This window comes from Pelobates fuscus, chromosome 9, assembly GCF_036172605.1.
Source record: "Pelobates fuscus isolate aPelFus1 chromosome 9, aPelFus1.pri, whole genome shotgun sequence".
Classification (NCBI taxonomy): domain Eukaryota; kingdom Metazoa; phylum Chordata; class Amphibia; order Anura; family Pelobatidae; genus Pelobates; species Pelobates fuscus.
This window is the reverse complement of record NC_086325.1, coordinates 65,315,741-65,341,702: the sequence shown is the minus strand read 5'-3', so window position 1 is coordinate 65,341,702 and position 25,962 is coordinate 65,315,741. Positions and strand designations below refer to the sequence as shown.

The following is a 25,962-nucleotide window of genomic DNA, read 5'->3' as shown; positions in this document are numbered from 1 at the left end:
CTGGACCTGGCACCCAGACCACTTCATTAAGCTGAAGTGGTCTGGGTGCCTATAGTGGTCCTTTAAACCTTTTCTAGTCCTATAAAAGAGCACTATGGTTTATTCACTAAACAGTGACCAGTGGTGAGTTTTAAAAAAAATCACTGTTTTTATTTTTTCCAAAAGATTTATTTCTGCCAACATTTTGAAATGTGTTTTTTAATTCAATCTTCAATATCTTGTAAAAAAGTCACATTGCTTTTTTTTGAATTGTGACAACCATTTCCACTATGAAACAGAAAGGACTGTACATGGTGTGGTATAATGAATAGACTGGGTGTACCCTCCCCATGCACAGGATTGGTGAGGGGGTACATGTAAGGGATGAGCTCACAATATGGGGTGATGTTATACAGAGTCAGACTGCTCTATACAGGACTCTGCCCCTTTCCTCCATTTCCCTCCCAGCAGTTTCTGACATTAATGGGCTGGATTTAACTCCACCCAAGTGTTCAGCAAGGCGGCCTCCAGGCCATGTGTGTGAGCTGTGGGCTCAGGCCTTTCTAGAGAGCTTTGGTGACAGCTTGCTGCTGCTTCCCTCCCCGGCTAGTGACTTCTCTTCCTTGTCGCCATGGCGAGCCCCTGCATCGTGGTGAGTGCGGCCTGCTAGTGGGCGACCTCCCCCCGGTCTGGAGTGAGAGGAGGCGCCTGGTGGCAATGGGGGATCGGGAGCATGGTGCAAAGTGCCGGGGGGAGGGGGGAGTGATGGATAGGAGAAGCGCGGCAAGGCCCAGCTCTTCATCTTAGTACATAGGGTGTAAATGGGCTCCATGGCAACCACAAGCTCTGTATAGACACCATGCTGCTCCATGTACGGGTACCTGGCAGCATGGGCACATGGGCTGGGTGGTGGGACAGGGTGTGGAGGGTATAGGATGGGGAATACATGGCTCCCACCGTTACCTTGTATTTATGGGAGTATACACCTTTTCATGCTATTGGACAGGACATGAAAAGTGCTGCCCTACTGTATGTAGAATTAATGTACACAAGCAGGCAAAGTGCTTCCCTACTGTATGTAGAATTCATGTCTGAAGGAAGGGAATCTATAAGTAGCTCCAGTGTCTCTCTTTGGCAGTTTTATTATTATTATTATTATTATTATTTATAAAGCGCCAACAAATTCTGCAGCGCTGTACAATGGGTGCACTAACATACAATTATTTGTAACCAGGCCCGCTGGACGCACAGGCACATAGGGGGTTAAGGGCCGTGCTCAAATAAGCTTACATGCTAGAGCTGGGGTGCCCAAAAGGTAGATGTAGAACTACAACTCCTTTGATGCTTTGCATGCTTTTAGAATAACAAAGCATCATGGAAGCTGTAGTTTTAAAAGATCAACCTTTTGGGCACCCCTTGTGTTAAAAGGAGTATATCAGTGCTGCATTACTGCAGGGCAGCACTGTAACTGTTTTTTATTTATTTATTTATTTATTTTTTTACATGAAGTAGGAATTGGCTAGAAGTGGAGTGTTGGAGGGAGTTTAGATTTTATAGGGGGAGAAATAATAAATGGCAAATATGTGCATAAACTGGATAATGACATGCAGGATACACAGGGATGTGATTTGTTGGAGGGGTACCAGATTTAGTGGGGGTGATGACTAAACCAAGCCTGCAGTTGAAGCTTTTTGGTGCATTCTTGGAGATCAGGGGTAATCCAAAATGCAAATGAAATGCTTGTATTTATATCTGTGTGATGGTTCCGGTGTAGAGTGAGGCAACGGGTAACTGGCATCCATTCTTAGAGTTCCAATAAATAAATAAACGGGGCAAGAAAGGAGCACTCACTGGAATTTAAGTGAAAAAGATAAACACCCGGGAGGGTCGAAACGTTGATTCTTTTGTTTAATCTGTACATATGCCCTTTTTCACCTAAAATCATGTGAGTGCTCCTTTCTTGACCTGTTCTATTGTTGCACTATGAGGGGCCCAGGTTAGTTCAGTTGATATATTTTTGCATTTGGGGAGAGTGCCAGATTTGGGACTCTATATCTCCTAAATATTCGTTTTCCTGTGATATAGTTTTGGATATGTTGTTGTGCATTGGTAAAAAATACTTTGCAATAATTAAATTGGAGCACAGCTAGGATTTGATTTTCTATACATACCGGTAGATGCATATGGAAACTCTGCATTGTCCAACCAGAAACGGTTAAAGAATAGAATATCATTTTGTGGAATGTACTGTGGCAACCATGTGCTGTGTGTGAAACGTGGAAACTGGAAACCTGACTAATCCCCTTCACGTGCTCTCGCCATGTGTACATTACATCACATCTATCATTGAAAAAAAAGTTATTTTCAACCGTATCTATTAAGTGTTTGTAAGAGAAATCCATTCAAAAGTTTAAAAAATAATGCAGTTTGTGTTTATATTTTTCCTGGATATCATTTATTTGCTATAAATCTCTTGTCCCAATAAGAGACCATCCAAATCAGTAATGTGGATGGGATCATACTGTAATGTTAATCTAGGCATTTGTGCATTTATTAATATAAACCACTATCTGCCTGACCTATTAATCTAACACTGTATCTACAGCCAGCATTTACCTGTAAATTGTATTCCATCACACATCAAGCAAGTACGGTATACCATTAGGATCAGGGTAGAGACCAGCATGCCTGTTTACTTTGATGTTAATTCGCTTACTTTTATAGACAACCTAAAGAACTTGGTGAAAATTCTAACACACATTTCCATGAGCCATGAGCAGATATAAATATTGTGTTTTCCCCATTCTGCTTGATTGCTGGCATGTTTTCAGATGGACAGTCATTGAAAGTGTTTTTTAGTTAAGGTATTGAAATCAAGGTCACCTCTTTCACAGAACATGTGTCTGTGACCTTGGGCCTCCACTAAGTTATGTTTTAAATCATGGCTGTTCAAATATTTGCAGTGGTTCTTCCTTTTTGTTTTTTGTTCACTTTTTTGAGTTTTCGCCACATACAAGCAGATATGACTAGTTCTTGCTCAGGAGGAAGAATGAGTCGGCCTCAGTGAAACGTGCTGACATTTTTTACAACGTGCTCAGGCAGTAGCCATCGTTTCTCCTGTATTTTACTATGTTATCCTTGCTATATACACGTTCTGTTCAGAAATAACATTCTGCATTGTGCATGCCATTATCCTGCACTGTAAAATAACTTTAATTGTCCCAGTTATGCAACGTCTAACCAAGTTTATACTTTTACTATATTTAGAAGAAATTATACTTGCTATTTCCTTCCTGTATTTATTAGATAAGTAAACATGATAATGATGTTTAGGATGTATATACTTAATAAGGCCTACTTTATAGAGTTAGTTTTAATGGAAATATGCTTTAGATTTTTTTTTTTTTTAATTCTTTATTTTTGACTCAGGTCATGGTTTCTGTGTAACCGTTGAGTCTTATAGAAGAAAGGCAACAGTGTGAACAGTACAGCATATACATATCGTTAAACTTGAACAATGTGGAACATTCATATGGGGTTAAATAACCAAGGGCCATGAGCTGAGGGAATTTTATTTTGGGTAGTGGGCGTCGGTAATAACATGTAAGCCTGGGGGTCTAGTGGCATGGTCGTAAGGCCAGTATAGCCGGCGTCGCTAGGGGCTGTTAAGATGTTGGCTAGATGGCTTAGTATTTTAGGTATGATACCTTTTTCTTGCTAGGGAGCTATTTCTGGTGCGTGGGTTCGTGAGCTACTTGCTCCCGCTAGTAAGGCATGCCCCATTACCCCGGGGAAAGGGGGGGGGGGATGTGTACTTATATTTAGGCTTAGTGGGTGAGGGAAAGAAGAGTCCCGGTCATTGTGAACAGTGTGTCCATGTAGCCCTGGGGCTTTTGGTAGGTGAGTATGAGGTGGTTTTGAGTCTCGGTGCTTCTCAGGGGCTGTTCATTGGCGATGTTGGTGCGCCTGCTCTCGCCCGCCGGAGGGTGCTCGGTGTCGCTGTCGGAGGGTCTCTTATTGTCGACCTTGTTGCTGGTCCTGCGGTGGTTAGTGTGTTCTGCGGCAGTCCCAGGGTTGGCAGGAGATCACTGGCCTCTTGTAAGTCGTGGACCTTGTATGAAGTGTCGCCGTGTTGTATCAGCAGGATCCAGGGTCGCCTCCACTGGTAAGTGATGTTATGTAGGCGGAGGAGGGCCGTGAAGGGTCTCAGGGTGCGGCGCCAGGCCAGTGTCGGTCCTGAGAGGTCCGCGTAAAATGCGAGCTGATTGCCTTCGAACACGTATGGTGACTGTGTTCTGGTAGCTTGGAGGACCGCTGCTCTGTCCCCGTGGTTCAGGAAGCACACTAGGAGGTCTCTCGGTGCCGTAGCTGGGGCTTTAGGTGGACGTGGGAGGCGGAACAGCCCCCCCAGAGTTGCCTGTTTGGCGGGTAGCAGATCAGCTAGCAGGCGTCGTATGAAATGCGGTACCTCTGCTTCAGGGATATCCTCTCCGAGGCCCCTGATCTTAATGTTCAGGCTTCTCCTCTGATCCTCAAGGTCAGCAAATCGTTGTTCTGTTGTGCGGGACAGTAGTATCTTGCACAGCTGTATTTAGCCGCGATGTTTCCTGTGTGTTACGGCGGGTGTCTGCTTCCAACGTGGTCAGGCGGCCTGTCAGGCCCTGCAGGTCTCCCCTGATCTGGGCCATGTCCGCCTGTATGGTGAGTTGTAACCCCGCCAGCAATTCTTTCATCACCGCGGTGGTCACGGGTGAGTTGTCCGCTTGCTTGGGCGGGAGCAGTTAGGGCGGGTGGGCAGTGTAGGTCAGGCCCGCTTGTGAAGTCGTCGGACATTTCGGAGTAGTCATCGGTGTAGTCGCCATGTTTGAGCCTGTGGTTTTGCAGGCCTGCCGCCATAAGTCGCCAATAGTTCCGCTTAACCGGGGCTTGTCTGGTTTGGGCTTCTTAGTTTTCCGGCCCATCTCCTCACACTTATTTAGAGGTGCCCTTTGGTGCCTTTTCTGGTGGTTTGGTGCCGTGTTAGCGGGTCTATTGCTGTGGCTTGGTTCGGAGCTCCAGTGGCATGCGGCCATTCAGGTTCGTATGCTTTAGATTAATCAACAGAATTACTAAATATTTCTTTTTCTTCCTAATTGGACAAGCAAATAGAATAATGTAACATTGCGGTAATTTGTCTACATGGAAAATGTCATACAATGTTACAAGTTAACCAGAGCTTGATGCACAGATTTGGTTTGCCCTTTTATGTCTGCCACACTCCGCATTGTGCGCTCAATTGAAACATTAGATTCACTTTCATAAACTGCACTAGAGATATTCTACAGAGACACTGTTCTTGGCCATGCCAATTCACTAGCACAAACACGTGGTCACTTCCTGATCATTCACTGATGCACTTTAACCCTTCCCACAGGGTGGAACATTTTAATTTTCTCATTCCGATCGTATGTCCCACCTGGTGGGACATATGAGTAGCATACAAGTTTGACGATCGTACGGCTCACCCAGAGGGACATAACGTTATCGGATAAAGGCGACTTGGGAAAAAAACGCACCCACAAAGTGATTTCTATAAATAAATTAGGTGAACGACACCGAAATTGTATTATTAAATATGCATACACCATGCTTCGTGTCTATCAGACATTGTCAATTCACTGTCTTTACACATTAACACAAGCGTGCTTTTTAGAAAGAAGGAAAAAAATAAAAAACAATAAGCAAATGTTGGGTGCAAAAAGCCAATCTGGACAAAATCTTCAACTTTTACTGTTTTACTAGGCTATATTGTTAAAGGACCACTATAGGCACCCAGACCACTTCAGCTCAATGAAGTGGTCTGGGTGCCAGGTCCATCTAGGGTTAAACCTGCCTGCTGTAAACATAGCAGTTTCAAAGAAACTGCTATGTTTACATATGGGTTAATCCAGCCTTTAGTGGCTGTCTCATTGACAGCCGCTAGAGGCGCTTCTCACTGTGATTTTCACAGTGAGAAGACGCCACCTTCCATAGGAAAGCATTGAGAAATGCTTTCCTATGGACTGACTGAATGCGTGCGCGGCTTTTGCCGTGCATGTGTATTCAGCCGATGACGTCTGAAGGAGGAGGAGAGTCCCCAGCGCCGAGGAAGCCCGGCGCTGGAGAGAGGTAAGAATTTAACCCCTTCCTCCCACTTTAGCCCAGTGGGGGGGGGGGGGGGGGGCATGAAGGTGGCGGGGACCTATTAATACTATAGTGCCAGGAAAACGAGGTTGTTTTCCTGGCATTATAGTGGTCTTTGTCTCCTCAGCCTCCCCTCCCTCCTCCTCCTCCTCACTAGTTTAGTACTACATCAAGATACATTGAAGATGTATTCTTTTCTCATACTGCTGTCTGTGAATTGCATGTAGAATAAGAAGCAGATATAAATGTACATTGAAATATAATATAAAAAAACCTCAGAATTACCTTCCACTTCTCAAAATGTAACTTAGTCCTTACCCAGTGTGTGCCCAGCCAATGCACATGATGCATATCACTTATCTTTGTTACTGAAGCAACATACTCCCATGTCCGTTAAAAGGAAATGATAGGATAACAATTTCCTCTTATTTTTATTGCATTATAAATACAGTTAAATAAAAACAATCCATACTTCCAACACAAAGTAAACAGATTTTTTTTTTTTTAAAGGAGGAAAAATCTATCTAAAGATGTTCTATTTAAGATACCTCATAGTCCAAATGTTATTCAGCATGAAATATAGATTAGATGTGTAGCAAGAGGCTGTATATTGAATGCATTCCATTAACCCACGTTAATCAAACTTATTTGGATAGGTAATCAAACTTTTTCACAGTAAAATTTTTCTAAAATAAACAATCATACAGAGTTCAGAAAAATACCTTAATCCATTTGTTATTCTGCAAATATATGTACACACAATAAACCGCTACACTATTTACACATCATGAACAGTGATTTGAAGTGGCCATGGTGCTTGGAGTGCAGACCTCTGCATATAACTGAGCTATTTTATATTGCTCCACCTCCATCAACGTCATTTGTACATCCATTATCCAGCCGGAAACAAGAATTCCAGGCTGACTAATGTCAATTCTGTGCATAATCTCTGCCCAGAGAATCATTCATTGGCTGAGTGTGCTCAGGTGACACTCTCAATCAGGGAAACACTGGCGGGATTGGTATCTGGCTTCTGTAGCTCTGCAGAAGTCAAATGCACAACACCCAGCACAGAGAAGGCAGACTTGGCGCCCAGCGGGGAAACTGGTTAAGAGGGCAAATCATTGCAGTTTAAGTTCTCTTTATTTATTTATTTATTTTAAAGTTATTCTTTTACCACTTCAGTTACCAAACTCTGATGATTAAGCAAAACAAGAATATGTTTGCTATATAATGTTGTTTTTAGGTTCTACACATATTAATAATAATATTGGCATTTTATATAGCGCCAATATATTCGGCAGAGCTTTATGAGTGATTAACCTATTAATCTGGAGATGGTTCACCTTGCAATAAAATCTCCATCTTTGTATTTCTAATGGTATATAACAAAATCAGTTCTAGCAGTTAAATAACCTGAAAATGTGTTGTTATAAATATGAAATCTTCATCTGGTTGCAAATATTAAAGGACCACTCTACACACAAAGCACTTCTGCTTCATGTGTATGAAGTATCCATAACGACGACCCTTTTAGAAAAGCGAGGATTTCTTTTGAGAAATCAGCACTTTTATAAATCAATTATTAAATATCTTGCTGTCTGTCAATAAGACAGCCAGGGAGTCTTACTTCCTCCTTTTGTTAGCTCCACTGACTAGCTCTAGCAGAGTGCAACTGCCATGTCCCACATGTTTCCATGAACCTTTGCTGCGGTCATCGTATCCCACACAAACCTTTTTATAAAAAAAAAATAAAATGCATGCATGTATTCATTGGGGGTATATCTACTAAATAGTGACTTTATTAAAAAATATATATTTTATATTTAGGGCGGAGTAGTCCTTTTTTAAAGAACCAGCAAGAATAGGTCCTTGCATTTCAAAATCATAATTAAAATGAAATCTAACCGATTAGTGATTTAAATCAAATCCACCTGCTCACAGCACAGGATTAGTGGAAGTGTTCTGTGAACTAACAGCTGCAGCATGGCTACTGTTCATTTACGCAAAAAAACGGTTCACTGTTCAGTTCTGCTTATAGCCAGGTCTGCAGTCAACCCTTGCTCTGTTCTCTCTCCCAGGAGAATTGCAGTTTGCAAAATCCTGCAAGAACACAGAGACTTGCTTCCACCATTTGGAATGACTATAGCTTGTTAGATTGCTTGTAGTGTGCATTTAACAGGACAGTCCAATCAGAATATGACTTGTTCTCTCTTGTACATGTTTAGTGTCTCCCTTTTTTTTATCATGCTTGTTTTGCATGTCACACATTAAATTTTTAGACTATATTTGCTCCTGCTAGATCATGTTCCTGTGAGCAACTGGATCACTTTTCTGCACACAGCGTGGAAAATATGTAAATGTTTGCTCTAGCACGTGCTTCTGTAAGGAAATATTATGGTCACTAAATGCAAATCAGTTTTTTCTAAATATTCTCTCTTTATCTTTCAGCTCGACGACGATGAGCAAGGTTACGATCTCGATTTATTTTGCATTCCCAAACATTATGCAGCTGATTTGGAGAGAGTCTACATTCCGCACGGACTTATCATGGACAGGTTGGTTGTAACTTCAAAACATCGCAGTTCTATACGCTTTTGTAGAATTTTAGTCCTGTCTGCTGACACTAAATGGAGCAATCTGCAACACTGTTTTATAAACTTGAACTTGGTCTCGCTGAGGTTTTTTTTTTTTTTTCTTCCAACCAAGATTACAGTGCAACTGTAATTATGTAACACAACGTCCATAATAAACTCCCAGAGGATTATGGGACCTGTTCATAGATACCAGCTGAACACCCTCAGTTTGACAGCTCAGATATAGAGAATGCTCCCTGTAATACTTGTGTTCTTTCTTCTACTTGACCAGTGATGGCTAATCATCGCAATGCTGTTTTTCTCAGGCAGCCTCAAGGGACATGTTGCTCACAAACATCAGCATGTGACTGAATACATGCAGCTGCTTTTAGTAGCACACCAAAGTAGATACAGTATAAATGAATGACCTGCTGTGCTAGGAGGTAACATTAAGGATTGTGCGAACTAAAATCCGCACTGAAAATGTGTAAGGCATAAAGGCTCACTGTCTTAGATAGTGACTCATGGCATATGTCCCCCGTCTGCTATATTCTACCCAGGAAGCTGTGTATTTTTGTGCATGCATTGCTTGGTTTTCAGGTAGTGTAATGTTATCCATAGATCAAGGAGACGATCATAATGAGCTATGAGACCAAAGGTGAAGTGCTTTATGTGTGTTTCCTTTTAATCTTAGGGCTACACCAGGACCGGCCTGTCCCAGTCTGCCTTACATTTTTGAGAGTTATACCTTAAGAGCAGCTTATTCCACCATGTTAATGCATCCCTCTACTAATGATGTGCCGAGATGAGCTGGGAAACTGAATAATTCTGGCACCCCAGCTAGTCCCCTCCTGTATCATTATTGGCAGAGGGCTGAACTAAAATTGGTGGCAGCTAGAAATAGCTGCTTCCTAGGAAGCATAACTCATACTGAGACTGGAACAAGTCATGTGACTTGTCACCATCTCCAGAGTTCTCTGCACTGCATGGTGTCTGTCATACTATGCTTAATGGAGAATAATGCAAGGGTAAGGTGACAATCCTTCCAGAGTTTGAAAACATATATTCTGCCCGTTTTTGGTTATATGGTCATTTTCATCAAATTTAAGGATCCAGTCATGTAAAATCACTCCAGAGTGCCCCAGTGACTTTCGTTCTACTTGAGTCTGAGAAATGAAATTTCACAGCTTCATTAGTTCTGCTCAGCACCCAATGTGTACGTGCTGAGCGAACATGCTATCATGTGACTTGTCACCAGGTTCCAGTGTTGGCAATGAACAGAATCTTGTTTTGCGGTCAATATTACAGAAAATAATGAAGTAAATAGTAGAATATCCTTTCATGTGTATGTTGTTGATTCATATTAATTTTTAGTTTTTTTTTCCATTTGCTCTTTCCAATTTCCCTTTTTGTTTACTCACACAACTGAAACGTTTGAGAAAATAAATAAGTAAAAAAAAAACTGAATGGTACAGATACTATAAAATGAAACACAGATCTTATCTGACATATCTAGAGTGTCTGTATATATAATCTCATAAAGCCTTATAATTAAGATGATTCACTTTCCCCCTGCTCCAGCACTGGGTCTCGTCTTGCAAAAAAGTACTTTCTGAAGTTGGGGAAGTTGGGATCTAACCATTTATTTATTTATTTATTTATTTTTTAATTTTGCTTTAAACAGGACAGAAAGGCTGGCTCGGGACATCATGAGAGATATGGGAGGCCATCATATAGTTGCTCTATGTGTGCTGAAGGGGGGTTATAAATTCTTTGCAGATCTGCTGGATTACATCAAGGCACTGAACCGCAACAGCGACAAGTCTATCCCTATGACTGTAGACTTTATCAGACTAAAAAGTTACTGTGTAAGTACTTTTGGCATTTTTGCAAAATTCGCTGATGGTATACAAATATTATGAAAATCTCATTTCTTCCCAGAGTCTGTTTATCAGTTCCCACTGAGACTGCAACATTAGATCACCAATATTTGGCAGTCCATTAGTAGTAAGCTGTTAATAAGGCATGTGATGGCTACTTCCGTGTTAACGTGTATATATTTTTTTTTTTTTAATTCTTTATTTTTGAGTGCAGAGTTAAATACATGTTTCAGCGTTGTCACATGACATAAGAGAGATTAACAGTATATATCACTTCGAGTATGCTTGGTATGCTGCACTTTTTTTTTTTTTTTTTGGGACAGGAGTAATACGAATATACAAACAGGCTTATTAACATACAGAGTAATCTTGTTTAGTCCTAGCTGGAAATGCATGTCTGTAATTATATAGGCTTGCTAAACATGTGGAAGTGTGTGATTGTGAGAGTACGTCTCGTGTGCAAATCACATGGAAAGCTCTATAGTAAAAACAAAAAGTAAAAGAGAACAGTACATTCTAGGTAAATTCACGTTTATAGTACTAAGACCCTTATGTAACCTGAACGCTATTTTCATTTGCTGGGCTATACAATAAAACATGCTATTCTAGATGATAGACACAGTGAGCTGGTGTAAGACTTGCTATCTTGTGTTGCAGTTTACTAATAAACGACCTGTTGCAAAAAGAAAGGTCAGCCGGGTCTATAGCATGGTCACAGCATCTTAACAGAAAAACAGAGGCATAGTGAGTAATCTAGATACACGTTAAAAAAAAAAAAAAAAAAAATTATTAGGGGTTAATAGGAGTCCAAACTTGAAAGGTACATCCAGAGTTCGGCTTTCATACAGGATAGCGTCCGGGCAGAAGCACAGTTCACATGGTGTGAGTGTGGGCAACGGCTGGGTGCCAGATGATGAGGTAGTCCCTATGTGCCTAGCCGATACCCATTCTGGAGGCCGAGTTTGCTGATCTGGAACAAGAGGCTAGCGAGGTGCTGGACTGCTGTGACTCCTCCGGTCTTGGTAGTGGTAAGAGGTTGTTGCTGGCTGGGTGCTTGTTTGGTGGCTGAGCGCCTCTTCCCTTGGTATCTCTTTCAGCGGTGCTAGCTGTGCGGCGGGCGGGTGGTGTCGGCGGGTGCTTTGTCTGGCGGTGGTGCTTATTTAGTTGTCGTGGGCCATTGGGACCCCACATGGTGGTGGGCGGTTTGCTGAAGCCTCCTACCGGCGCCTTTGCTCGGCGTCTGTGAGGCTGTTTCAGGCTAGTAGTGCCCCGACTTCGCTTCTTCCGCCGGGTCTCTTTCTTGGTTTGTGCCTGTTCTCGCGGTGGCAGCGCTGAACTTGGATGACCCGGCTGGGTGTTGATGAGTGTGCTGTGGCTCGTTGCCGGTGTTGCCATTACCGGTACGGGGTGCGAGCATCTAGTTTCCATGCGGTCCCAAAAGCGCTGGCAAACCGCGTCAAATTTCGCCCTGAAAGCCCTTGCCCAGTCCTCGGTATCTTGCTGTCAAGGATTTGCGGCCCTGCTGTCGGCCATCTTAGGTAGGCCTCGTGGTACCGCCCGGGCAGCATGATTCGGGTCTACGTCCCCTATGTGAGTGCTTGTCTTTCGCTGGTGGACCGGGATGACCCCCACCGGTCCGGGGGGGGGGACTGGGATCTGTCCGCAGTGAGTCCCACAGGCGTAGTGGGGGGAGAGCGGCCGTCTCTCCTGCTCCCACCTGTCGAGTAGGCCTCCGACACTCATTTGGCACAAATTGCTTTTTCCTCCGTGTGAGGGGTATCATTTTGTTCTGCCCCGTGTGCCCAGTCGTTTGCTGGCTCTGTCGGCCCAATTAGTCTCCGTTTGGGTCGGGAAAAGCAGGTTAATTAGCAGCTCTGTGCAGGAGCCCATGAGGTTGTCGACCAGTTGGTTCTGCAGCCAGGCCCCGCCTTAACGTGTATATTTAATTTCACTTATGTGATGTAGACCTCTAGTGGTTATAAAGGGGGATTGCTTATGTGAGCTTTGTGGCTGTGTTTGCATCAAATGGTGTGTGTGAACTTAATGGACCCAAGTATTGTTTTTTTAGTCTGTTTTAAATGTTTGTTTATATATTCACATAAACTGAAAATAATGTGCCTTTCCCTCTAATGAAATCTTGTTGCCATGTTTCCCTAGCGGTGAGAAGAGATTGGTTAATCTATTTAGAAGGCATAGAACACAAAGGCTAACTCACTAAAGTAAGAATTGTTAGGAATATAACGTGAATTTCAAATTCAAGGAAAAAACTGGGATATGGTTCAAGTTCAGGTACTTTAACATAAAATTTTAAATTGATCTTGAATTCCTAACACTTCTCATTTTAGCGAATAACCTAGGCAGTGTCACACTAAAGTCCTTGCTAGTTATGTGATATAATGTTGAAAAAGTCCTTTAAGGACAGTTTCCCACTTGTTGTAAAATGATTCGTTGATGAAATACAGATATACAGTTCACCACGCATTGTCAAATGTATAATATTTAGAGCCTGAAATTGATGTGGTATTTTTATTTTTTTTACAGAACGATCAGTCGACCGGAGACATAAAAGTTATAGGAGGGGATGATCTTTCTACTTTGACAGGAAAGGTATGTAATATGTAACCTCACCATTAACTACCCCAATCCCGAAAAAAATAATTTGTACAATGTTGGAAAAGGAGAGGTCAGCCTGCGCATGGCGAGATCTGCAAAATTGGTCTTGTCTGCCTAAAGATATTTTGTCCACAGATAGTTTGTTGAAACCACTCTTACTGCAATCCTATATATTCTCCTCTGTTCCCCAGCCAGAATACTGGGTTCTCAGTTCTTATTAGATTGCGTTAAGCTTACCCAGATCTCCAGTATATTTTCTCTTAAAATTATAAAGTTTGTTTACATTGGCACATACAGTGGAACCTCGGAACTCGAACATTCCTGTTCTCTAACAATTCGGAAGTCAAACTAAAATTTTGCATAAAAAATGTCTCGGTACCTGAACACATCACGCGGCATTCACAGAGGGACACAAGTTAATTACAAAGGTGGATGAGGAAATATGGGCAGATGGACTATGTAAAGGGAGAGAGGGGAATATAGGTTGAGGAAAACCGGAGGACAGAAGGACACATGTGAGTGATGAAGATATATGGGCAGAGGGACACAAGTGAAGGGATATGGACATAATTATAATTCATGGAGAAAGAGGAAAATATGACAAGTTACCTATCCCCATTTATGTAATTTGGGGGGTCTGGAATGGATTAAACAAATTTATGTTGATTCTGTTCCCGAACACATCGGAACTCTAACAGCCTTTTGGAACGGATTAAGTGTGAGTTCCACGGTTCCACTGTAATCACAATTACTGTTAGAAACTGCATTATAATTTACTTATTTAACCCCTTAAGGACCAAACCTCTGGAATAAAATGGAATCATGACATGTCACACATGTCATGTGTCCTTAAAGGGTTAAAATGTAAGAAAAAAAAATCACATTTCCAGTGTGTGTGTGTGTGTGTGTATATATAATGTTCTTTTAGAATGTAAACATATAGTGTATGTATGTGTTGATAAGGACATTATCCTGTTACAAGCATTGCACAGAAACCATACTAGCATTAAATTGTGATTTGTTCGGGTCAGGGTGCAGTATAGTTTATGGGACTTAGTGGAGTTAATGTCAAAACAACTTGTTACAATGCAAAAGACCTTGCTTCAGATCTCCTTTCCCCCTACTTGCCAAGAGAAGTGAGCAGTAGATCATGGAAGTTTAGTTTATTATTAGAAAAAATGTGTGTGTGTGTTGTGGTTTTGTTTCATTTATTTATTTTTTGCTGTTTCAAAAATATATATTTTTTTCATTTATTTGCAGAATGTATTGATTGTTGAGGTAAGTGCTTTCAAGAAGAACAGTTTTGAATCAATCATGAAGAAGTGATTATAGAAGCATCATAATATAATGGGATACATTTGTTGAGTTTAATGCATTATTTTTACTATTAAATAGCACACAAAAAACATTTAAATTTATTTTTTTCTCTGCACTGTAGTACAATTCTGGCTGTGTTCATGATTTCCCTGCTGTTGTTTTTAGAATTTAGCAGACACAGTACATTTAGAAAAGGCACTAACTTGACCTGGTGCTGCAGAAATAGACCCCCTCCCCGGAGACCCAGAATTAATTCAATATAAAGTTACTCCAAAATCAGGGTTCAATTATGTATTTTATTAAAGCGAACCACAACAGGTGGACCCTGCAAAATTATGATACTGTAGTATTTTTTTAATTTTTATTTTTTTGTCAAGCCCTTACAAAGCTACTCCCAAAGGTACCACTGTATTGAGACGTGTCTGGGTCCAACTTTTGTTGTTTGGTTCAATAAAATACAACATTGAACCATTGGTGTGGAGCAACATTATTTTGAGTCTGTCTGTGGGCTCATTGGCAGGTACCAAATGCATATCCATTTTATAATGTATATGAAGGAGGTACATCCGCCCTCAAATGTTCTTTTTAACAGGATCCCTTTATTTTAGTCCCCAAATGTAAGTTGGGCAATTGTATTGATTTTAAAAAAGATCAGTAAGTATTGTTGGTTTCTTGCAGGATATTATCGATACAGGGAAAACAATGAAGACTTTGCTTGCTATGTTGCAGAGGTATAATCCGAAAATGGTTAAAGTAGCCAGGTAAGCTTGATGTGTGTTTCTTTTTTTTCTTTTTTTTTTTTTTTTTAAATTCTTTTCCCATTTCTCTATTTAAGAGAGTGGACACATGTAATGACTGCATTTTTGATTTTTATAAAAGTCAGTAAAAATGGCTGATCTTCACATTTTAGCAACCCTTCAAAGGTACTCAACTGCCTAAATACAAAATAAATAATTGTGGTTTAGTAGATATACCCCAAATGAAAGCTTGCATGCATTTAACTATGCATTTTTTTTCATTGGGAGTGTGTGTAGTTTTCTTGTCTGCTGCTTTTGCAAACCCACCCCTTTTAACCCCACTCAGACTTTCTGTTGCTGCCCAATCAGAAACTTTCCAATGCAGCCCCAAGATAAGTCTTTTCAAGGCAGGTCCTCTGGACAATTACCAATTACTGCCTCTTGAGTTTAGCTCCACCTAGCTAACCAAACCAGGAAGTAACAGGACCTGATGTCTGCTTAAAAGCCAAGGGGATGTAACCAGGCTGATTTATAAAAGTGTCAGTTTGTATTGAAATCAGTACTTTTTGCAAAATGAAAAATAGGACACACTCTTCACCCATACAGCTCTTCAGCAAACTAATGTGCTTTAGGGGTCTGGAGTGTCCCTTTTAAGTATGGCTTTTGCTTCTTCTAGGGATTAGTTATATTTAAGCTTAATCTCGGAAATCTTAAAGAAGACCGGAAACCCACTTGGTGAGTCTCAGGCCGTATTATTTTATTCAGCGGACTGCTCGCCAACTGAGATTTCTCCACTAGCCGTGAGCCTTTGGAATAAACTTTTTAACTGCATAGAATTTTGCTAGAAATTTTCCACTGGAAAAGAAAATGAAGTTGTGTACAGAAATTTAAGGCCAGGCAAGCACTTTACTTACAAAAAATGAAACTAGCTGTGAAAACTCTTGGATGCAAGTTGGTGTGACTGATCTAAACCGTGGGTTTGAGGTAGCTGCTCCTTGGTATCTTGTATTTGATGCATTTACCTTAATTTGTGAGAGGTTTGATTTGAGGTATTGTATATTTCTTGATTTCAATGTTTCTCTTGCTCTCTCTACAGCTTGCTTGTTAAAAGAACTCCTCGAAGTGTGGGCTACAGACCTGATTGTAAGTAATTTTGAAAGATTTTATTTAAATTTTTGGGTATAGGCATATTTCTTCCAGATGAGGAGTCAAACATATTTGCTTGTAGTTACCCCTGATGGCCACAAAAGAGCTTCCCTAGTCACTTTCCTTTGTTGTTTTTATTTTATTTTTATCACTCTCTCTTTGCTCCAGACTCTCCTATTTCCTTCCGATTAACTCTAACATCTTGTGGACTTAAAGGAAAGCATTTTGTGAATCTTATGATCTTTCCCTATGCACCACGAATTGAGGCAAATGTGGCCTTCTTTTCTTCCCCTATAAGATAAATAAGCACCTGGTTAAACCAAGCCCAATCCTTCAGCTCTCAAATGTTACATGGCAAAAATTGTCGAAACCTCTTGCATTAAAAATGTAATAAAGATAAAGTTCCCACCTCGTGATGTTTAAACAGAAATCAATGCAAAGTGAAAAGCGGTAATCTAGAGGCAAATCCACTGTATGGTACATTTTTTTTCATCTTTATCTCCGTGAAGTTAAAACCATATATCAAGCAGACATTGCTTCAAGTTTACAGCATATCAGACTAACCGGGATCAGTCAACACGTTTTCGTACATAGTTACACTTTATCCAGCCTAAATAAAGGGAAACCAGACAGACTCCCTCATCCATGGTCTAGCTTGAATAGAGCACTTGGTTGGTGTCTTGTGTTTAGTGTTCTTCCTTGTTCTCAGCACTTTGTGTAGAAATATAACCTCACTATTTCCTATGTAACCAAATAAGCCTAAGTAGATGCAAGTGAACAAACACTGCAATCCACATCTGCAAAATTGACAAATATCTGATGCTTACTGACGCCGAGCACAGATCCCATTCAGCCAACAGCTGCAAGTGCAGGTGAATGGCAGACTTCTGTCACTCTGTCTCTGAGCCAGCAAGTGGTCAGTAGGAAGTGCCTGCCTCAATCAAGCTAAGCATTATATTAATAAATATTTTTATACAAAATTTATTTCTGTAGGTTACGACTGCATAGTAGTCATCGGTAAAAAAATGTTTAACTTTAAAATGTCTTTAATGGGATACTATAGGCATAAAATGATCTGTTCTTGGTCCCCTTTTTACACTGCCTCTCTTGGCAAACTCCTTAACTCCTTTGGATTCCATTACCATCTGTATGCCGACAAACCCAGGTATCTCTCTCCTTCCCTGATCTCTCCCCCACAGTCCTACAACGTCCTGCTTGCTTTTCTTCAATCCCTGATTGGATGTCCTCCCGCTTTCTGAAACCCAGTCTCTCTAAAACTGAGCTGCTTATTTTTCCTCATCATCATGCTGGTCCTCCTCCTTTGCTCTTCCTGCAAGTTGATGGTACTTGCATCAGTCCATCCTTGTACTCTCGTTGTATTGGTGTTCTTTGATACTGGTCTCACCTTTAAGCCTCCTATCCCCTATGTTGCTGCATGAAATTAGATTTTTTTTTTTTTCCATTAGATCAGAATTAAACAGAATGTGCAATAAATATGTTTTAAACATTAGATGTCTCTCTAAAGGAAGTGTTTAGGAAGGCTATGTAAGTCAGGGAGGTGTGGCTAGGGCTGTATAAACAAAGTAATTTAACTGCTAAATGGCAATTAATTGAGCAGTATGACTGCCGGGGCATGATTTACACACCAAAACAACTCAATTAAGCTAAAGTTTTGGTGCCTATAGTGTCCCTTTTAAGCATATCGCTTTTGTTTTTAACATGAAATATTTTAATGAAATTCCTTACTTTCTCCATTATATAAATTTACAGAATTGATAACATTTAAAATAAACATATCTACAACCATGAATGTACACATCACCAAATCAAGAAGTACCAAGGTGAACAAACACTACAACATTCCTTAAGTCTTGCACCTAACTAGGTTTTATTTTAATTTTTGGATATAAAAAAGAATTCTGAGTTAATTTGTTTTAATGAACCTTAGTGTTCTGTACTTTTTGTAAAAGCTTTATGAAAGATATGTGTTCTTTATGAAGGGCAGTATAACTCACACCACATCAAACTAACTTTAATTTTAATACTTGACCCTTTTATTTGTGTAATAATTCTGCCGGGCTCAAAATGTCCACTAGGCATTGGTGAGTGAAAATTAAACCCCGGTGAGTATGCCATGGATCATTCAGGCTTGCAGTGGAGCGTAATTTTCAGGCTAGTTTAGTAGCATAGGTTTTTTGGGGTTTTTGTCTCTTTTACTGTAATCACTTCTTAATATTTTTTTTTAGTTGTAGGATTTGAAGTGCCAGACAAGTTTGTTGTGGGATATGCCCTCGACTACAATGAATACTTTAGAGACTTGAATGTAAGTAGTACATTTTTTATATCTGAGTAAATTATGTACAACCAGTGACACGAGTCACAAGATAATCCGTTTTATTAGGCAATTCCCCCATACACCCAGAAAAAAGTGTATAAATGATGATTCCATTGAAGAAACCTGTCACTCAGCTGTGTTAACCTGCTGCCTTCTGTTTATTATGGGCTTCAACGTCTCCATTTTTTTAATTAAGATGACATAAGCAAAGATTATAAGCAAGATTAGAGGTTAACAGAGCCAAGTGAAAAATCTTAGCAGGACTTGCAGGAAATCTCTCTGAGATGAATTTCTCTCATGATGCTTAGCCTTGTGTGTATTAGTGCATGGAAGTATGTTTCTGTGAGCGCGATGTTAATATACCTGGATTGGATTAATAAAATGCTGTGTGTGTGTGTGTGTGTGTGTGTGTCTGTCTCTGTGTATGGATCTGCTGCGTCAAAGAAGAAAGTGGCTTGGCCATTGGCTAAATTGATTAAGACTCCTGCCTTAAAGTGTAATTGAAGAGGAGTGTTTAACTTCATCCTGGTATTCTAGAATTTGATTAGCTGCTAATTTCATGGCATTTTCAGTTTTAGATTTAGAATGCTGCTAATGAGTTCAAAGGAGAGAAACCTAGTATACAAACACTGTAGTGCACTATAGATTTGTACTTCCACTTAATAAAGACATAAATATGATTGATTTATTTTTGATCTTGTAGTAATGGTTTTCTAATTTCTTTCACCCAGCACATTTGTGTTATCAGTGAGGATGGAAAAGAGAAATACAAGGCATAGAAGAAACCAGCGTAAAATTAACACGCCAACTACTTACCAAGGCTTCTGCGAATCAGCTGCTACCCAGCCCACTCATTTCCCTTACAAGTCAAATTCCATCTTGCATGAAACAAATTATAGCCTTGTGTATCAGCTTGGTTTAAGTCTTTCATTGCTAGACCTGGCTTAAAACCTTCACTGCCACGGGATGACTAACACATTGCAAAGCATTGTCTTGCTCACCTCTCTGGTGCTGATCAGGTTTTATAGGCAAAAATTTTTTGAGGGGGTACAAATATAAAAACTTTACTTTTTAGCGATTATGATTACAGAAGAGTTCTTTAAATTCCTACAAATGTTTCTTAGAATTTTGAGTAGTTGGTGAGACTAAAGTAAACATATCACCAACCACCCTCTACATAAGGGGGCTTCTTCCATTAATGGAAATGAGTGGAGATTCAGTACTCTCAATGCATGCAGAGAAACCCTCCTTATGTACTCATTCAGACGTGACTAGTAAAATCTAAATAGTTAATTCTATAACTTAAAAAAAAATATATATTTTGTAAGTCGAATTAGCCATACTTTCACTATTCCCTTTTTTTGAACTATCAGGACATTGAGGGCTATAGATTAGATATAATTTTGGCAAAGTCATTTTTGACTAGCCCCTTTGATGCAGAAGAGGCCTCTTTAAAGGGCAAATATACCTCTAAAATAACGTAGGCATAGTTCTAGTTATTTAATATGTACTGTATCCTGCTAAGCACCTTTTCATGTTGCAATGCTCATGCTTACTATATAGTATACATTGATACCCTTGATTGCTATTGCAAATCATAAGTACATGTTTTGTGCCTGATCACTCACTCAACTATTCACCACTTTTACATTGTGGATCAATATTTCATCACATTTGCAGGCAACGTAACAAAAGCCATCTTATTGGGAAAAAAAGGTCTGCTGGTTTATATCCTTACTTTAACTGTGTTAATATAACTTAAACTATTGCAGATGTGTACACTGAAAGTATTTGGTGTCAGGAAGAAATTGGTATTTTTTTATGTAATTTATTTTATTTATTTTTCTTTTATTAGAGGATTAAGCACCACATTTTGGTATATTTTCCCAGTAGTAATAATAATCAAGTTTCTCATGGGTGTTGTGAACTGTTCAGATATTATTCTTCTAAATTATGATCTGCCATATTTTCTTGAATCCTTTTTTTTATGCTTATGGGCAACATGTAAATTTATGCTACCCAGTGGTATGTTGTAATCATATGCTGTTGAAGTAAAATCACTGAATGAATAAAATCATTTCCTTTTGAGATTCCTCTCTGCACATGCATACTGGAGGCCAACACTTATCACGTACCACTTGATGCCTATAAAAAAATATGGTGGATCTGGCAACCTCAATTGTAAGCAAAAAAACATTTTTTTTCTTTTAAATTACCTTTTTATATTAGAAGAAAATTCAAAGTAATTTCATTCTGTATTTGAAATCCTCTGATATGCACTCTACATTCTTTTGTGATAACCAGGGGAGGATGAAAGTATGCCTGTAATGACATAAAAATGTGGCACTATATAGAAAATACAGTTTCATGAAATCATTGTGCTAGCCACGTTGCTAGCAAATATAACTATTTCATTTTTCTTCTAGTTTAACCAAATGTCTTTGCCACAAAGGTAAAAGATTTCACAGAGAGCAGCTATGGGATGTTTTTCTTATCCAGCTTGGAGGAGGGAGCTATTTTCAAACACTCTTGCCAGCATGATATATAGATGGAATCAATATACCGGTAACTGAATCTGCCCTTATCTTCCATATTATTTTTTTAATGGCTGGTTCATTAAAGTGATGATGCAAAAAGGGTAGCTGTGCATGTTGAGGCTTTGTATGGTGACCATATAAACCAAAATCACATGGAGAGACAAAATTCAACACTCACAATAGCTAGGTGCAAACCATATAAGCACTCTCTCAAGTACTAAAATACAACATTCTATATACAATACAGAAGGCACACTAGAACAATCAAAGATATCTAGATAAATCTTTAATGAATATACAAATAACAAAGCGTATAAAGACCGGAACAAAGTAACAGCACAAGGCAAACAGTAATCAAAAGTACTTAACCCAAATCTTAAAAGCCTCAAGGCAGAAACACAAGCCACCATCTACGACAACGTTTCGGCACTTACTGGTTGCCTTTATCAAGGGTACTCACCAGCCAAATTTTCTTTAGCAGAAGTCTGATGACATGTTACTTATAGGCAGCAGTGACATAAACTGACACTGCGTCAAATGCTCCATAAACAAGCAGAACATGGTGTAAATGTTATATACTTCACTGTAAAAAAGGATAAAATAATTAAATCATAAAGATTTTTCAGTAAACGCTATTTAGCAGGGGGTGGGGAGAAAATATCTGACACATGGTATCTGTTTTTGTTTAGATGAGTTAAGCATATTTTCCATTAACTGTTTATGATTTGCATAATATATTCCAAGTTCACAAAGCATAAATTAAACACGTTTAGAATCTAAAAACATATTTACCGTATAATAGAACTGAAACACTTCTATTCTTACCATATGTTGGGAGGATAAAGAACATTTTGTTTCCTACGAGGTATACCTTCCTGCAAATTGCAGAACTTCATACTTGGCAGAACTGGAGAGAAGCGTCAATATATTTTTTCATAAACTGCACCGATAAGGAATATATAATGGAGAAAACTCCACTAGATGACCTATGTGTGTGATATTTTTATATATGTGTATATAATTAACAAAGAATCATTTTAGTGCTGTCAACTCTTCCTGGGTTAACTGGGAAATACAATGTGAAGACTGTTGGATTCCTACATCTTTTGTGTCAGTAAATGTATGATTAAATTGAATGTTTAAACTGTGGTGCAGTCAGGGGGTTCAACAATCTGGCTGAAAACTGAAAAAAAAAATTAAATATAAAAGACTGCCACAGATTCAAATCGAACTAGAAAGAAGTTTACAATTTTGAATGTTTCCGATTCCCTCCTTGTTTTGTATAAATGCTTCTGAAAGAAATTCAAGTATTTTGTTCAACACAGTCTCTCAAAATAACTCGTATCAAAAGAACGGGGTTTTTTTTGTTTGGTTTTTTTCTCTGAAATCAAATGGAAAGTAATTTTCTAGACTTTATTTTGGAATTCAGAAACAATGTTTGTCATAAGTTGGTTGAATAAAAATAAAGTCCAATTATGTAATGTTGCCATTGTTTGTAAATCCTAATAAAAGTCATGCTGAATTGACTTCTCCCTAAATATAATTTTGCATGGTCAGGTCTTCTAACCCTCCAATCAAAGAGTGGGTGAAGGTGGAGATTTGCAAAGACCAGGGCTATTTATAAAAGAAAAGTTCAATAACCTTTTTATTCCTGCTTGTATTCCCGGATTGTTTTGAGTTAAAATGGAATTTATCAGATAATTTTTATCTAAATATTCACATTTAGATTTGTGCTTAGACATGTTCTTTATTAATGGGGCTCTGATTTTCTTGTGCGTAGCTTTATTTTTTTTTAACAATGCATCATTATTCAGGTACTAAAGTTCTTCTTTTTCCCATTTGATGCGTTCATGTCATATCTAATAATAATAAAAAAATAGGTTTGGACAATATTAACAATAATAAACAAGAAGAGAGAACTTTATGAGGTGACACACACACACACACACACACACACACACGTTTAAGCCAATGTTTTGTTATAGGGCCATGTTTGATATATTCCCTTTATTTCTAATAAGGTGAAATTCATTAACATGAAGAGCACTTTAGAAGTAGTATTAGGATTATTACTTTATTTTCCTTGCTTGTTAATTGGTGGAAGGTGTAGGCAGAACAAAATAAACTATACATTAAGAGTTCTGTGTACAGTCTACAGAGAATCCAAATGATTGCTGCATAGCTCCTCCCTTATGACTAATCTACTCCGGATTACCTGACGTAGTAGGTATATCTGGTTTTAGTTGTAACATCTAAAAGAGTAGGACCTTAGGAAAGGCAGAAGACGACTAGTCTAGATTAAACTGAAATATGATTGAAAAGGTTGTCATAACACCTGCTCTGTGGTCTACAGAAAAAGAAGGTAACAACACCTCTGGATTCATATGTGATGTCTGGACTGGGGAATTTTAAAGATTTAAGAATCAGATTGAAATAGAATTGAATCCTGCTGTTATGCAGATCAAAAAAAAGCAAAACATCTCTAATGGGGAGGATATAGGTTGATTGCCTTCAGGACTAGGTATTAAGCTAACAGTACAACCAACAAAAAAGGTAAAAGCGCACACACACACCAAGGAGGTAGTTTACCTGGCGTATAGTAAATAATAGGTATCTCCTCCTTATATACAGTAAGTAGATTCAATATTGAATTCCCTATACAGAAAATATAAACACAAAACAGAACAAAGTGCAATCAGTGTATTGTATACATTAAAATGGGAAATTCTGAGATGGAATCACTCACACTTTGATGAGCCGTTTAGAAGTAGGCTCAGGACTTATGCAGCTTTTATGTCACTTAAATGGGACATACACATTTCTTTTACTCTTCAGGCAGGTTCTCCTTTGATATCAATAGTCATCTGTTGTCAAAATTGGAGTCAGGAGTATCAGGATAAATTATTAACAAAAGTAAATATAAAAAAAATATTGCACAACGCGTTTCAACCATCTGTTAGTGGTCTTCCTCAGGTGTGTTAAGCTAACACCATGCTATTATGAAGGTAACAGCACATCTGTCAGTAAAGGATAAAAGTAACACTATATAGTGTCAGGAAACATATTCCTGACACTAGTGTCTGTGTGGCTGTTTAAGTGCCCAACCCCCCCCCCCCCTTCAATCGCTTTGAAAAGGTGATTTTACTCACCTTTTCTCCCATGTGCCAATCTTGCTGCTCTAGGACTCACCTCCATGGCTGAGATCATCAGTCCTTATGATCTCAGCCAATCCAATGCTTTCCCATAGGAAATTGGGAGGCTATTGCGCATGCGTGGCAAAAATCCCACACTGTGCCAATCACCATCTCTATGGGGAATATTCAGCAACTCCATGCAGAGCGTGGAGACTCTGAATGCTGCAGTACTGACACAGGAAGGATGTCTAGTGGCCATCTGAGTGACTGCCAGTCCAGGTGTTACTACGCACCTATGTAAACATTGCCTTTTCTCCAAAAAGCCTGCAGAGACAAGTTTTAGCCGCCTGAACTTCTACGTTAAGCATTGAAAGTGATGTTTCAGTGTTTGCAGATGACACAAAACTTTGTAAAAGTTGTGAGCAAGATATTACTTTGCTGCAGAGAGATTTAGATAGACTGGGGGACTGGGCACTCAAATGCCATATGAAATTTAATGTTGATAAATGCAAAGTTATCCACTTTGGCGTAAAGAATGCACAAGCAACATATACCCTTAATGGAAGCGAATTAGGGATAACAACACACAAAAAGGACTTGGGGATTGTTATAGACTACAATCAGCAGTGGCTAAGGCCAGTAAGGTATTGTCATGCATGAAAAAGGGCATTCATTCTCGGGATGAGAATATAATTTTGCCTCTTTATAAATCACTGGTAAAACCAAATCTTGAATATGCTGTGCAATTTTGGGCACCTGTTCTAAAGAAGGATATTATGGCACTAGAAAAAGTGCAGAGACGGGATACAAAATTAATAAAAGAAATGGAACATAGCTATGAAGAAAGGTTAAATTTAAACCTCTTTAGTTTAGAAAAATGTCGCCTGAGAAGGGATATGTTAACATTATACAAATATATACAGGGCCAATACAAACCATTGTGTGGAAAACTATTTACAAACCGGCCTTTACATAGGACACGAGGTCATGCGTTTAGACTGGAAGAAAGAAGATTTTGTCTAAGGCAAAAAAATTTTTTTTTTTTTACTGTAAGAGCAATAATGATGTGGAATTCTCTCTCTGAAGAAGTGGTTTTATCAGAGTCCATACAGATATTCAAACCGCAGCTAGATGCAAACTTGCAAAAACAGAATATTCAAAGATATAATTTTTCAATGTAGGGTAACAGCTTCATGATCCAAGGATTAATTTGACTACCATTCTGGGGTCAAGAAGGATTTTTTTTGTTGCAAAATTGGAAGTGCTTCAAACTGGGGATTTTTTTGATCAACAGCAAAAACCAAATGTGAGGAAGGCTGAACTTGTTGGACGCAAGTCTCTTTTCAGCTATGTAACTATGTATTTATTATTATGTTTTTATTTATATAGCGCCAACAAATTCCGCAGTGCTTTACAGTAGGTGGACAAACAAACATGTAGTTGTAACCAGACAAGTTGGACACACAGGAACAGAGGGGTTGAGGGCCCTGCTTAATGAGCTTACAGGCTAGAGGGAGTGGGGTAAAATGACACAAAAAGGTAAGGA

General features: G+C 39.2%; 1 protein-coding gene across 1 annotated transcript; it reads left to right on the top strand.

Annotated features, from left to right (window-relative positions):
* The first annotated feature begins 381 nt into the window (after positions 1 to 381).
* On the top strand, positions 382 to 20,833 carry HPRT1 (hypoxanthine phosphoribosyltransferase 1). The gene is made up of 9 exons (XM_063432040.1): positions 382 to 631; positions 8,593 to 8,699; positions 10,402 to 10,585; positions 13,139 to 13,204; positions 14,471 to 14,488; positions 15,206 to 15,288; positions 16,361 to 16,407; positions 18,657 to 18,733; positions 19,477 to 20,833. The coding sequence occupies exons 1-9, from the start codon at positions 611 to 613 to the stop codon at positions 19,522 to 19,524; spliced, it is 651 nt and encodes a 216-aa protein (XP_063288110.1). The 5' UTR covers positions 382 to 610; the 3' UTR covers positions 19,525 to 20,833.
* Positions 20,834 to 25,962: the final 5,129 nt, after the last annotated feature.

Excerpts from the sequence above, each read along its gene's own strand:
- HPRT1 (XM_063432040.1), top strand. The coding sequence starts at position 611 with ATGGCGAGCCCCTGCATCGTG. Across the intron at positions 8,700-10,401 it reads CACGGACTTATCATGGACAG|GACAGAAAGGCTGGCTCGGG; the intron begins GTTGGTTGTAAC and ends TGCTTTAAACAG. Across the intron at positions 10,586-13,138 it reads TCAGACTAAAAAGTTACTGT|AACGATCAGTCGACCGGAGA; the intron begins GTAAGTACTTTT and ends TTTTTTTTACAG.